The sequence below is a fragment of the Coenobita brevimanus genome, chromosome 94 (genome assembly GCF_032717465.1).
Source record: "Coenobita brevimanus isolate Jiangsu-jjx chromosome 94, ASM3271746v2, whole genome shotgun sequence".
Taxonomy (NCBI): Eukaryota; Metazoa; Arthropoda; class Malacostraca; order Decapoda; family Coenobitidae; genus Coenobita; species Coenobita brevimanus.
Window position 1 is genome coordinate 7,909,354 of NC_137047.1, and position 15,193 is coordinate 7,924,546.

Consider the following 15,193-nt stretch of genomic DNA (forward strand, 5'->3'; position numbering starts at 1 on the left):
AGATTATCTTTCATAGAGATAGGTACGGTTTTGGCAGCAGGGATTTCAGTGAAGTTTCTTATTTTTCTCTCTTCCTCAATCCATCCCTTCCCCCCACCCCCCCAAAGAGAGAGAGAGAGAGAGAGAGAGAGCAGCAACGTCCGCAGTACTGAAAACATCATATCATTCTCACGTCGCATTGCTTCACCCAATATGCATTTCTCAGGAACAACTTTTTTTTTTTTTTCCCCTGCTGCCCATAAATTACAACTAGAAATTCCTGGCAGAGCTGGCCCGACCTCCAAACAGAAGACTGCAGAACAAAGAGAACAAGGTTCCTCCCATATTCCCCTCTTTGTTCCTCCTCCACTTGTTCAAAAATAACAGGGAGGGAAGAAGAGAAGGGAGGGAGCAGTGCCAAAAAAACTGTAATATTCTGATGGGATTTTGATTTAGGAGGGACGGAGCAAATGACACAACCCCTATAATATTGTAATGGGATTTCGATTTAGAAGGGAGGGACCAGTGCCACAAACCCTATAATATTCTAATGGAATTTTGATATACGCCACTCCTTTGTCCAGGCGACGCACAAGAACGTGGCCAGTGAAGTTGTTGTCTAACCTTGGCGTAGCGAAAACATTAATATGCAGTTTGGGCGGCCGATTCGGGGGTACTCCTGTTGTCCACCCGACTGTGACAACCAGTTGAGGAGTAACCTTGAGGTGGGAGAAAAAGAGTTGTTGCATCATCAAGTTACGTCAGTTGTTTTTTGGGACACCCATTGTTTTTGCCGCCACTACGCACTCCTTGCAACCTGGGATTCTAATTACAGTCTGCCGATTCTATTACTCATAATCGTGTAGTCGTTATTTCCCCGTCAAGAACAGGTACAGCTATGGGCAAAAGTTCCCAATCAGTATCATGTCCTGTCTTCTATATGTGTCATTCGTCGCCAGATGTCGGAGAGTATCCTTCCTTCTCATGCTGTTTTATTGGATTCTTCCGCTGTCCATAGTCCTCTTATCCCCCTGAACCCCAGAGAGTATCCTTCCATCTCACAGTCTTTCGTGGTGTTCCTCATACTGCCATAACGTAAAAACATTTCAAATTAAAGCTCCCATCGTCACAGCTGGTAGGGAAACGTGGGCTGGCTTTGCAAAAATTATACTATTTTCACCTAAACCTAGCCCAGATTTTCTCCCTTTTGTGGCTTATATTCGTAGCTCAGTGGCTGGATAAGACAATACTATGACTCTACATCCTTTCTCTAGCACATCTTCGTGACTAGCGCCCTATTCTAATGTTAACCTATTGTTGAGTTTCTGCATTCAAGATGAGGAGATGACAATTTCAGGCCAAAGTAGAATAAAAATAGTATACTAGAATCTGATGACTGACGACTGATGACAAGTCCCAAACCAAAGACGCTGACGTATTTAATTAGGCCATGTATAATAGGTGCGCAGGGCAGGTGACTTCTTGTCAGTCGTTGTGCTGATGAGGATGGGGTTGATTTATGAACCGGAGTCCTCATACATCATGCGCTGGAGCTAGGTATGGGACAGATCCGCGGCCACTATAAAAAACTGTGCGTACGCCCTCCTGACGAAGATCCGTAGCCTCGTCCAGCACTATTAATGGCCATGGTGGGAGGTTGATGTAGCGAGTTACCAAGCATCATACTCGTTGATACCTCGTAGCTAAGACTCCCTGGATGTCATGCAACCACGACTTACAATACCAGATTGCGAGTAGCCCAGTTCTGTCGGATGAAAACAAACGAACATAGTCAGGTTATTCTTTCGTCAGTTGGTTAGAATAGACAGTTCGTTCCGTGAAGCTCAGCTGATTTTTGTCGGACTCCCTGATGTAATAATTCCTCTCACGAGACAGGAGAGTACATTTATTCTTAGGAAAGAAAATGTCTTAGAAAAATGGGTTGTATAAAAACTCTCCATCAACCAGCAAAGTACCAGGATGATTATTGAAAGTTTTATTCCTGCTCCCACCAGACGATTTTACTCATCTTAAGGGAGAGAAATCTATTAAAGCAAGGGGGGGTAGAGGGGTCTTTATCATCCCCCCCCCTCCCACGGGTATCATGACAATTTGTTTTTTTTTATTTAATTCATGCTGTCACCAGACGATTTTATTCAGCTGATGGGAAGGGCCTGAGAAGTGAGAAGCGTTGCCTGCCTTTCCGTTGTGTGTGTGTGTGTGTGTGTGTGTCGTAATTTCTCATTTAGTTTCTTCCTGTTTCTTTATGTTGGGACTTTAGGGGTTTCTCCTCTCTCTCTCTCTCTCTCTCTCTCTCTCTCTCTCTCTCTCTCTCTCACACACACACACACACACACACACACACACACACACACACACACACACACACACACACACACACACACACACACACACACACACACACACACACACACACACACACACACACACACACACACACACACACACAAACTAATGGACTCCCCATCCCCCACTTTCCCCCGCCACATCTCCCCCTGTCATTTCCACGTGCCATGCAATAACAACATGCACACACGCGAGGTATCCACCATCATTTTCTGAACCATGGCAGCGACCTGGCTTTGCACGGTGTCGAAACTGATGGAGGAGGGGTGAAGTGGAGGTGAGGTTGGGAGTGTCATGTTGTGAGAGAGATGAAGGTGAACAATTCTCCCATTCCGTGTCAATTTTCAGTCCTTTACCCCTTCTGTAATATATATATATGTTTTCTTTTAATAGGGGCTGATGTACTGTAGGGTCATGTGTGTAAGGTAGTGTAAGAGATGAAAGTGAGTTTTATTTTCTAAGCGTTCAGTTTCACTTTGTGTGTGTGTATGTGTGTGTGTTTATGTGGTTGCCTGAGGGATGGGTGGGTGCGGGGAGAGTCACATTCCATACCTTTAGTTTTGCTTGCCAGTGGATTTAATATTGTTTTGACAAAGAGTGAGAGGGTTCGAAAAGTGTCAAGCAAAATATTACACATCTTGCTGATTGCCGGGGGGAGGGGGTTGATTGCAGCTCGCACTTGAGGGATCCCTGATTCGATTCTACCAGCCGACCAGACGTGTGGCTTGAGTGTTTCCCTGAGTCTGTGTTTACCTGACGATGAACAGGTAAAGGTAAAATGTAGTTAAGTCTATTTTTTTCCCACCGTTTCGAAAATTTTGTCGGAATTCAGTAATGTCTTGCTAAGGTGGTAAATAATTAGTATATTGGTTGTTATTTATGTCATTACTTCTTCACCTTAGACGTGCAAAAGGGATTATTGATCGGGACTGTACATAGGTGTAAAAGCAACTGATGAGTGTCGTATATAGGTGACAAGTATGGCTGCTATCCTTGTCCTAGACCCGAAAATTTCCTTCATTTAGGTTTCGTAACACAACATCCTCGGTGATTTATTTTGCCTTCTGCACTTTATATCCCCCTTTTCATAATACTGATGCAGACTGTGCCGGGATAAAGAAAAACATACCTCCAGACGGTTTTATTTAGTTCAAAAGAAAGTTTCCGATCGTGGAGAGTTAGTGATGCTTTTTATTGACCTTATTTTTGTGTTCGCCTCAATTAATATGTGTGGGAGGAGCAAGTAAATAAATAAATAAAAAATAGCAAACAATACGTTATAGGTGTGAATTATTTTAGGTATAATATGGTGAATAAACAGTTGTCATGCAAAAAGTCCTGCGAAGGCTCCTGTGCTAACTCAGGATACAGTTCAAAGTCGCTTTTATTTTACATAGAGAGAGAGAGAGAGAGAGAGAGAGAGAGAGAGAGAGAGACTTACCGCAACAACACCATCCCATTTTCTTTACCATGGCCGGGATCAGTACATTTGCTTGAGGTGGGTTAGTGGTGGTGTTATGCAGATGATGTGGTGTGTTGGTGGTGGTTGGGGTGGGCTATGAGCTGTGTGGATGATGATGATGGTGATATTATTGTGCAACTGTAATTATGTTTCTCTCTCTCTCTCTCTCTCTCTCTCTCTCTCTCTCTCTTTCTCTCTCTCGGTACACGAAGACATAGGGGTTCAAAACACTGAATACCGTATTCATGGGAGAGGTTAGAGAGAGAGAGAGAGAGAGAGAGAGAGATGGGGGGGAGGGCAGATGTAATGGGGAGAGAACGTGAAAAATAAGTGGAGCCTTGAGGGAAGAGGATGACAGGAGGGGGGGAGGGACATCGTAAAGTGAGGTAGGGGTTGGGGAGGAAGGTAGGGTGCGGGAGTGAGAATGGAGAGAGGGGTAGGTGGGGATGAAGCAGATAGGGTGCTGGAGGGGAAGGGGAGTAGGAAAGTTGGGTGAGATGAGGGAGGATGATGAAGAAGGCAAAGGAATAAGGGAAGGTAAAGAAAGAGGAGGAAGGGAGGGGACTGAGGCAGGATAGTGTGAATGAAATAGATGAGGTGGGAAAGAGGGAGACAAAGAAAATGGTGGTGGTGGTGGTAACCGTGATAATAAAGAGAGAGAGAGAGAGAGAGAGAGAGAGAGAGAGAGAGAGAGAGAGAGAGAGAGAGAGAGAACAGTGCCTGAAAAATGTAGACGGGAAGGTGACCAGTGTACGTGACATGAAGGACAGAGGGGAAAAAAATCAAAGAAGGAGGATGAGGGGGAGAAGAAGAGAGGTAGCGAAGAAGAAGAGGAATAACAAGAGTGATGGATTAGAACTGGGGAAAGTGTATTAGTTTTTGAAGATTAAAGAAGGAATATAGTTGCGAAAAGAAAAATAGAGGTAAGGAAGAATGAGGCGTGGAAAAAGAGGAGAAACAGTGGAAGAAATGAAAGATGGAATAGGCGTAGGAGAGAGAGAGAGAGAGAGAAATGAAGGAGGAAAAACTGAGGAGATGGGGAGGTGATGAGAGGGAAGAACAAAGGAGGCAAGAGATAGTAAATGAAGATAACAAAAAAAAATGAATTGTTTTAGAGAGGAAGAGAAAAATGATACTGATGGGATGATGAGAAGGAAAGAGAGAGTGAAGGAAGAGTCACGATGGAGGAGCAGGATGTGTGTGTATGTAGGGCCTGGAGGAGGGGGAGGGGAAGAGGGGTTAGAGGGGAAGAAGGTGAGGGGAGGGAGGGAGGTGGGGGAAGGAGTAAGAGGAAGGGTAGGAGAAAGAAAATAAGAAGGAAAAGAGATTGGGTAGGAGGGAGGAGAGGGAAGGGGAGAAGTGAGATAGGGTAGGGAGGGGGTTAGGGGAGGGAGATGGGGGTATAGAGAGAGAGGGGGGGGAAAGAGATTGGATAGGGAGGGGGAAGCGGGTAGGGGAAGGGAGTAAGAAAGAGAGGTTGTGGAATTGAGGTGGGGGAGGAAGGGAAAGGGGGAGGGGGGAGGTCGAGGCCTTCCCAGCAGTCACGATGCCTAAGGCCGTTGTTAAGGTGGAAAACAACAGTAATTGTTTCCTAGTCACGAAGTAGGGAAAACAGGAGGCGCAGGGGGAGGCAAGAAACTGGAGAGATAAGTAGTGGAAGAAAATGAGAAGAGGAATTGGAGGGAGAAACTGGGAAGAAGTTAACAGGAAGAAAATCGGAAGAGGCTAAGAGAGGAAGACTAGAAAGCACTCAGAGAACGCATACCTCCTCCAGTGCCATTGCCATTAAAAAGGATCCGGATCCGGATCTGTGGAGATATTGTGTGGAATACATAGGATACAGATCCACCCCAAATTTTAATTAGTTGTTCCTTGACGCATTGGTCCACTCTTCCACAAAATTTTATTGAAATTAATGGAGAACTTTTGGAGATATTGTGCGGGATACATAGGATCCGGATCCTGATCCGCCCCCAAATTTAATCAATTCTTTCTTGGCCCATGGCCCACCCTTCCACAAAATTTCATCGAAATTCATGGAGAACTTTTGGAGATGTCATGTGTACAAACAAACAAACAAACATAGGTGAATACATAACCTCCTCCAACTTCGTTGGCTGAGGTAAAAATGGGAAAAGGTTAACACAAGAAGAAAATTAGAAGGGGTTTAGAGGAAATGGAGGAAGAAAATAAAGGAAGGTAAACAAAGGAAAGAAAATGAGAAGAGGTAAACAAAGGAAGAGAATGGGAAGAGGTAAAATGAGGAAGAAAATGGAAAGAGGTAAAATGAGGAAGAAAATGGGAAAAGGTAAAATGAGGAAGAAAATGAGAAGAGGTAAACAAAGGTCACTGGACCGTAGGGGTTAACCTGGTTCCAACAGCAACTAATTTACTTCTCAACGGTTACTGGAAAAACGGAAGAAGCTGACACTGGAAAGAAATGGGAAGAGGTAAGGAAAGGAAGAAAATGGGAAGACTTTAACAGAAGGAGGGAGAAAATGAGATGAGATAGATAGTGAATGTGAGGAAATGGGAAGACAGAGAGGAGAGGAAGGAGGAAAATAAGAAGAGATGAATATGTGAGAAATGGGAAGAGATATACAGGAGAGAGAGAGAGAGAGAGAGAGAGAGAGAGAGAGAGAGAGAGCACAGGTACGAAAAACGAAAAGAACAGGTAAATATGAAAAGAAAAATAATCAGGGAGGCGAAACAAAAGGCTTGAGCAATAAACGAAAAGTAGTGTTATTATGGCGAAATAAAACACACACACACACACACACACACACACACACACACACACACACACACACACACACACACACACACACACACACACACACACACACACACACACACACACACACAGGAAATGGGAAAGTAAAAGGAAGGTAGAAGAAAAAATCGCATGATATATATAAATTGAAACAGTGAACAGAAAACTGAGACGGGGAAACAAAACCACGAGTAAATGTTCACCGGTAAATGGAGCGAGCGCAAGGAAATGAGAAACACAATTACCTGAAAAAAAAAAAAAAATTATATATTGGGTCATGAGTGTTCTGGAAAATGTAAAATTATTGGAAAACAGAAATGGAAACTAATCATGAACGAGAAAAGTAAAAAAAAAAAAAATAGAGAGAGAGAGAGAGAGAGAGAGAGGGTAGTGCAAAAATGAATCAGTAGTAGAGATTTAAAAAAAAATATAATGAATGAAAAATTATGAAAATGATGTTGAAATACTTGAAGCTTAAAATGTATGGACAATTCTCAAGATTTTTTTTTTTTTTCAATTTAGAACAGGAATGCTTCAGGAAAATACGAAGTGTTTTGGATATTAATTAAAACTTGCTGGAAAAAGGACACACACACACACACACACACACACACACACACACACACACACACACACACACACACACACACACACACACACACTGGAAAATACACAGCACCAAAAAAAAAGTTATGGAGTTTTTTGGAAATTCGAACTCTGCCCATGAGAGATTTTTTTTTTCCAAAGTTTAATCAAACCAGTTAGAAGTCTGCAAGAGTAAAATTAAAATGACGTCGTCGCACTGAATGGGTTGAACACAATGCAGTAAAAATGAATTCGTGAGTGGAAACAGAAGAGAGAGAGAGAGAGAGAGAGAGAGAGAGAGAGAGAGAGAGAGAGAGTCTGGCTTAGGGAAATAGTAGATAGAATAGACAGCCAACAGAAAGTAAGCAGTAGAAGGTAAACAGAGGAGGAGGGGGGGGGGCAGACGAATAAAGGACGAGAGTATTGCAAAAAGAAAAGAAAAGGTAAAGGAGAGGGGCACAGAAGAACAGAGAAGTGAAGAGCGTGTGTAATATAAAGGCAGGAAGGACAGTGAAGGAAGGTGGCTGTATGTAATAAAAGGGAATGACTTTGGTGGAGAAACAGTTAGGGGTGACGAAAGGAGGGGAGGATGAATGGGAGGGAGGGATGAATGCGTTGGAAAGAGGGAACGAGGAAGGGATGAATGGAATGGAAGGAGGGAAGGAGGAAGGAGTGAATGGGAGGGAGGGATGAATGAGATGGAGGGAGGGATAATGAAGGATGAATGAGAGAGAGGGATGAATGGGGCAGAGGGAGGTATAAGGAAGGGGTGAATGGAGCGTCTGAACCCACTAGAACACGAGGCGTTAATATGATTGTGTTTCTCGGCTACAAGAAGCCATGTAGCTCGTCAGTCAGTGTAGGGGAGGGACAGTGAGGTTTAAAAATTGACTTTAAAATTGTCCCGGGGTCTGACCGGCACGAGAATCGAACTTGGACTTCCATTGGCTTGGGGGAGGAGGGTAGCAGTTCCTCCAGTGGTTCCCCGGTAGGTGTGGGGAGGAGGGGAGACAGGGAAGGAGCGGGAGGGAGTTGAGGAGTGCGGGGAAGGAGGAGAGGAGAGGAAAGGAAAGGAAAGGGGAGGGGAGGCGGAAGGAGAGGAAGGAGACTGAGAAGAGAGGGAGGGGAAAGGGTAGAGGAGAGAAGGAGGGGATGCTAGAACACAGTGATTGGATAACAGTACCTCCCCAATGCCCCGTCGATAGATTTGGGCAGGGGAATGGGGAGGGGGTTGGGGAGGGGTGATATATCAGAGCAGGTGGGTAACAGTGTCTCGCCAGTGCTCCATCAGTAGGTGAGGTTGGGTGTTCAAGGTTCTGGGGCCCAAGGTGAACCCTGGTGTTTATATATAGGAGGGGGACCTTGGCTGTTACTGGGGGGAGGCAAGGGGGAGAGAAAGAGGGAGGAGGGAGAGAAGGAGAGGGAGAGAGGAGGGGGGAAGGTTTAGGGAGAAGCGGAGGAATAGACAGAGGATGGGGGAGAGGGAAAGTGGGGGAGAAAACGAGGGGGAGTGAGAGGTTGTGTTGGGGAGAATAAGAGAGGGAATAAGGGAACGTAGGGGAGCGAAAGAGGGAGGAGGTAGAGGAGAGAAAGAGGGGAACAGAAAGAGGGAAGGGGAGAGAAAGGGATAGAAGAAGGGGGAGGGGGAAGGGAAGGAGGGGGTAGGAGCGACGGAAAGGAAAGTAGGTGGAGAGAAAGAAGGATAGGCAGGTGGAGGGAGGCGGAGGAAAATGGAGAGAGAGAGAGAGGGGTAGATGGAGGCAAGAGAAAAAGGAGAGTACAGGGAAAGAAGGAAGAGGTATGAGGAGAATGAAAGAGGGTCCAGAGGAAAGAGAATGAGAGTATATAGAACAAGATAAAAGTAGGGAGGGAGGAAAGCAGAGAGTAGGAGAGAGAAAAGCAGAGTTATTGGAAGAAGGTATGTTGAGCGTGAGAGAGGGGGCAGAGGAGAGAAGAGAAAATGAAGAGGAGACATAAGAGAGAGGAAAAGAGGGAGTGAGGAAAATATTTAGGAAGGAGAAAATAATCAAAGAGTAAAAGAGAAACAGGCACAGAGAGAGACAGGAGTAAGATGTAGAATGAGAGGAAGAGAGAGAGATACAGAGAAAGAAAAACGAGACAGAAACCTGTTGTGATTGGAAGGGAGAAACAGAGACAAAGGGGGAAGAGGGAGATTAGAGAAGAGAAGGGAGGGAGGGTGAGAGAGAACGAAAAATCGAGTCAGAAACCAGTTAAGGTGAAAAAAAAAGGTGGATATGAAGGAATAGAGAGACGAAGGAGGAAAAGAGCGAGAAGGAAGGGAAAAAGAGAAAGAAAAGACAGATGGAGAGAGGATGATACAAAGATGAGGAAGAGGGAGGGAGGGAGAGACAGAAACAGGCGAGGAGATCAGAAGAGACAAAAGAGAGACACTGAGAGAGAAAAACAAAAAAAGAAGAGAAGAGAAGGGAAGGGAAGGAGAGAGGGAGAGAGAGAACTGGAAGAGTGAGAGAGAGACCCCTTGTGTATATATATGGGAGGGGGACCTTGACTGGTTCGTGTGGAGAGCAGAGAAAAAGTGGCACAATAAAGAGAGAGAGAGAGAGAGAGAGAGAGAGAGAGAGAGAGAGAGAGAGAGTTACACAGATCACGCAGACTTTACTGTCGTTTTCGAGGTGATCCGGTCGTAATACTAATAGAATGACTAATGCTCCAGTCATAGAAGCAAGCATAAGAAAAGGATAGTGGAGAGAGAGAGAGAGAGAGAGAGAGAGAGAATATATATGAGAACTAGAGAAATATTGAAAAATAGAATACAGAAGAGAAGAAGGTTGGAGGAGAGAGAAGGGTGTGGATGGAGTGAGGAGGAGAAGGGGGAGAGGGATTGGAGGCTGGAGCGAGAGGGTGGGGAGAGGGAGGGGGTTTGAGGAGGAGGGGGATAAGGGAATAAGGATTTTGGGGGGAGGAAAGGTTATGAGTGAGATTTATGAGTGTATGGGATGTGTGGGTGGGGAGGGGAAGGGAGGATGAGTGGGGTGTAAGTGTGGAGGTAGGAGGTTGATGATAAAAGGGGGATGAAGATGAGGAGGGATGAGTATGAGGGGTGAGTGGGGTGTTGGGGGGGGTAGGCGTGACAGTAGTGCTTGAGGAGGAGGAGTGGGATGTAATTGTGGAGGTAGGAGGTTGATGATAAAGGGGGGATGAAGATGAGGGGGGGATGAGTATGAGGGGTGAGTGGGGTGTGTGTGAGGGGGTAGGCGTGACAGTAGTGCTTGAGGGGCCTGTCGGGGCTGGTTCCCCTGTCTGTTTACCGGTACCCTGTCACTCTCAAGGTTATGGCGGGTAGGAGGGGCACAACGGGCTACGAGGAGGAGGAGGAGGAGGAGGAGGAGTACAAGGGAGGGGGAGAACGACGAAGGAGGAGGAGGAGGAACATTTCAAGGTCATCTCATATAAGCTTTAAAAAAGAAATTACTGTGATATCTGTTTAATAGTCTGAGATACGGCTTGCAAAGGATGAAGACTACCCCCTTTGTCCTGTCCACTAGTTCTTACAGACGAAGCCGGTAGGAAAAAGAGAGAAGGACCACCTTGTAGTATTGAAAAACCTGCCATATATCCATCGTGAACTTGTGTAGTGAGGAATTGCAGAGTAGACACGTACAGATGACTGGTAAATTGTTATTGGTAATACTCCATTCCTTGGGTCGGTGTTCAGCTGATGATTGTGATGGAAGTTTAAAGCATTGAATTCGATGATTTATTCTTTAATTTTTTGTCTCTGTATTCAGACTTGTTATTCAGTTTAGGGGAGACTTTTCGACCTGAAGGGGATAGGTACATCTTAATAAACCACTTTAACAACAAGTGGTCTCTCCTGAGTTGAATAAAATCATCTGAAAGTAGCAGGAATAAGCTGCAAACACGTCACTGGACCGTAGGGGTCAACCTGGTGCCAACAGCAACTAATTTACTTCTCAACGGTTACTGGAACCTGCTGGGAACAAGAAGTCAGTGGTGTGTGAAAAAGCCGGTAAAGCGTGAGTCGCTGCTTGGGCTCAGTGTACTTGTAATTGAGGTCCTTCTGAAGATTGATGATTTTGTGGGTAGATACCAAGCTTGTATCCACGTATCAGTACCTCCCAGGGTCGATGATAACAACCCTCTGACTGTCTCTGTATGTGCTCAGCGTGTCCAGCCATCCTAAAGCAGCCATGGGCGTATCAATTCAGAACACGTTTGGTGTGATCAGTGGTGCTACGGTTAGTCGTGTGTCCTTCACTGCATGTAATGTTGGTTGCATTTCCATACCTGTATCAGCACCTCACTCTGGTCCATATGTCTTCAACGACGGCAGAATAGCTCATACTCCAACCTAAAATGCAGTGAATTTAGTTACCCTGTCAGTTTACCTCCTCTACCACGAGAGGTTTTCCCTAATATGATGGGATCGTTTGGCGATGATAAGAATAAAATGGAACACGGCTTGTGCACTGATTGGTTTAGTGGGCTTATATAAGCTGGATAAAATCGCCAGGGTTAGCATCATTAGAGGTGAACCGGGCACTTTCTTACCCAGAGACTTACATGTAAAATGCAAGAATACGTTAACGACAATAAATAAATAGGAAAATACTTGGGAAAAAGGTTTGTGTAGAGGAAACACCAAGTCAGTGGATAGAACACGGTCAGTCCTGGAGAGAAAAAAAAAAAAAAAAAAAAAAAAAGGTGCCAGTGAGCCCCCAAACAGGAGATCACGGCCGTACATTAAGTGACATAAGTACCCCCCGCCCCCCTTTCGTCCCCCTCCTTTCCCCTCCGTACACACACCAGACGAAGTTGGATCATACCGGCCTTTACTGCCTCTTTTGGTGTGCTGGTAGGGCCTTGGGAGGGAAACATGCCAATTTAAAAGTGTGATTATCTCTTTATCCTCCCTACCTTGCCCCTCACCTGTCCTCCCCTTACCGGCCTCCTTCAATATACGTAACCCCCTTGTGTCGCCTCCCACCCTTCTGCAGGTTAAATTTTCATTCCTCAGGTTATCTTCCCCAGCCTCTCTTATTACACCCCCCCCCCCGCCTCCTCCTTCTTATTCTGCCCCTCCTCGCCACTCCTCCATGAAGACACGATTAAAGAAGCGTTGTGTGTACATGTTTTCCCAGTGCCAGTATGTACACACACACACACACACACACACACACACACACACACACACACACACACACAGGTACAGCTGGATCATACCTACCCACACTGCCGGTATAGGTCCTTGGCTGGGTAACAGGACAATATCCAATCCCACCCTTATCTTTAATCTTTCCCCTAATTAAACACCTATGCATGGAATTATCCTCTTCGCCTCCCCCTCCCCCTCACCCATCACACCTCCTACCCTTGTGCAGTTTTTAAAGTCTTACCTCATCAGTTCAAGTCTTGATTCTTCAGTTTGCATCTCCCCCTTCATAACTTCAGCCTGCAGTCCACTGGGTTCACATTCAGACGAGCATGGGGTACTACTACTACTACTACTACTACCTCATCCTTTTCCCTCGATCCGCGGTCTCTCTCTTTCCGCCTTCATTACTTTAAACCCCTTTCAGTTTGACTCCCTCACCTTGATGACGTCTTTACCTATTTATTTATTCTTTCTTTGCATCTGAAAACGTTCGAGCGATTTAATTCACCCAAGGAAAAGATCTCAAGTCTTGCAGGGGTTATTGAAGTATGTATGTAACTCTTTCAGTTCGTAAAGCCTCACGTAACCTGAATCGTCTCGTGTAAGGAAGAGATAAATGATGTAAGTTGGTTTTGCCGATCCGTGGTCACCTGTAAATATTATCGTAAAAAATATATATGACATGGATTTTCAGTTACATTTATTTATTTATTTATTTTATTTTTTATTTTCAAGTGGTAATGTGGCGTAAAAAGGGACAAGAATTTGGGTAGAAAAGCAGAAAGTAAGGATCACATATTAAGGTTACAAGTTGCAGGTATAGACGAAATTGACTCAGTATTTTCGCAGTGTCTCTCTGTTTTGATGTATTGATATATTTAGGTACACTGTTAAGGAATGTATGTGGGTTGCGAAGGTGTGGATAGGATAAGAAATATGGAAATTCTTGTAGGAAGTTGAGTGAGGAAGTGTGTTGATGAGTGGGTAGAGGCGAGAATTCTTAAGATAGTGTCAGATAGCGTGATCACATAGATGAGTGTGATAAGAGAGGGATTAAGAGGAGAGAGGAAAGAAAGGAAGATGAGGAAAGAATAACGAAGAGGGGAGAAAAAATGTGTACAGATAGCACAGTGTGGGATGTACTTTTTTCATGGAAGACTTAATGAAACTTTTTTTGGTGTGTGTGTGTGTGTGTGTGTGTGTGTGTGTGTGTGTGTGTGTGTGTGTGTGTGCATTTCACTCTCCCAGCCAGAGAAATGGTAAGAACTTTGTGGTTGAGGGAGAAAGGGGAAGTGGTGCTGAGGTGGAGGGAGAGGGAAGTGCTGAGGAGGAGAGAATAGGGAGAAATATCACCTAGAGGAAGAAGAGAGAGAGAGAGAGAGAGAGAGAGAGAGAGAGAGAGAGAGAGAGAGAGAGAGAGCTGGATGGAGGGAGGGTAGCAAATTGGAGGGAAGGGTGGAGACGTGGTGAGAAAATAGGTGGAGGATACAAGGAGAGAAGGTGGGAGAGAGGGTACGATTGAGGTGTGTGTGTGTGTGTGTGTGTGTGTTATAAGTAAAGATTAATGTGTAAGTTGCCTAGTCTTGGTGTCCTACGCTCCTGACATGTGTAAGATTGGGTCATGAAGGGAGAGAGAGAGAGAGAGAGAGTAAAATGTAGCCTCCCTTTGATTAGTAGAAGGTATTGAGAAGCAGATGTAGCGGGATTTTGAAGGAGCGGTGAAGAAGAGGAGAGGAGGGTGTAGAGAGGCTGAAGAGAAGAAAAGAGGAGCGATAAGAAGGGAAGAGATGGAGGAGGAGGAGGATTAGAGGAGATGGGGAGAACAAAGAGAAGAAAGAAACAAGAAAATAGCAGGAGGAAGAGGAGGAGGAGGAGACGAGAAGAACTAGGAGGAGGAGGAGGAGTTGGAGGGGGTAGGAAGAGAGAAGTGTGAAGCTCAAGAAAGAGGGAGGGAAAAGGAGAGAGTAACGAGGAGAGGAGAAAAAAGATAAGGATAAAGAGAAGAGAAGGCAAAAAGGAGTAGAGAAGGAAGAAGTGAAGAGAGAAAGGAGGAGGAGGAGGAGGAGATGGAAGAAAGAAGGAGAGAATAAGGAGGAGAGGAGACGCCGGCCGGTGAGTTTAGGAATGTGGTGGTGACCTTTACTGAAGCAGGAAATACCTCACTCACCACTACCACCACCACCACCACCACCACCATTACCACAATTACCACCACTACCACCATCGCTGCCAACACTATCACCATCACGACCACCACAACCACTTCTACAGGTACCACCACCATCACCACCACCACTACTGTCACTTCTTGCTACCACTACCACCACCCCAAGTACCACCATCACCCCTCTCCCTGCCACAGTCACCACCACACTTCCTACACATACACTACACCCACTACACCACTACACCTCTATCACAGACTCTTACACATCCACCACTCACCTCCACCGTCACCATTAGCACCATCACCTCCACCACCACTATGAACATCACAGCTACCGTAACCACACACAAACCAGGCCCACTTATTACACCAGAACCACACCACACCCACACCAGTCACTACAAATTAATCCCAGTCGTACTAACCACAACCACCCCAACCACCCCATCATCCTCACCACCACCATGGGCATCACAGCAACCATAACCACACACAAACCAGGCCCAGTCATCACACTACACCACACCACACCACACCCACACCAGTCACTACGAATTAATGCCACTTGTAACAACCACCACCACCACCACCACCACCACTCATGTCACAGCAACCACAACAACCACACACAACCTGACCCACTCATTACCTACCTGACACCACCCACTGCAGGGTAATTAAATCTCAATAACCCATAATTAA

General features: G+C 45.4%; 1 protein-coding gene across 1 annotated transcript in view; it reads right to left on the minus strand.

Annotated features, from left to right (window-relative positions):
- The window catches only part of LOC145412991 (chitin deacetylase 1-like), a 46,724-nt gene extending 31,907 nt beyond the window's left edge, over positions 1 to 14,817 (minus strand). The window contains exons 1-3 of the mRNA XM_080282813.1: positions 14,770 to 14,817; positions 2,980 to 3,099; positions 516 to 698 (exon numbers count right to left, since the gene is read on the minus strand). Coding sequence (XP_080138939.1) covers positions 516 to 698; positions 2,980 to 3,099; positions 14,770 to 14,817 — 351 coding nt within the window. The remainder of the gene's footprint in view (positions 1 to 515; positions 699 to 2,979; positions 3,100 to 14,769) is intronic.
- Positions 14,818 to 15,193: the final 376 nt, after the last annotated feature.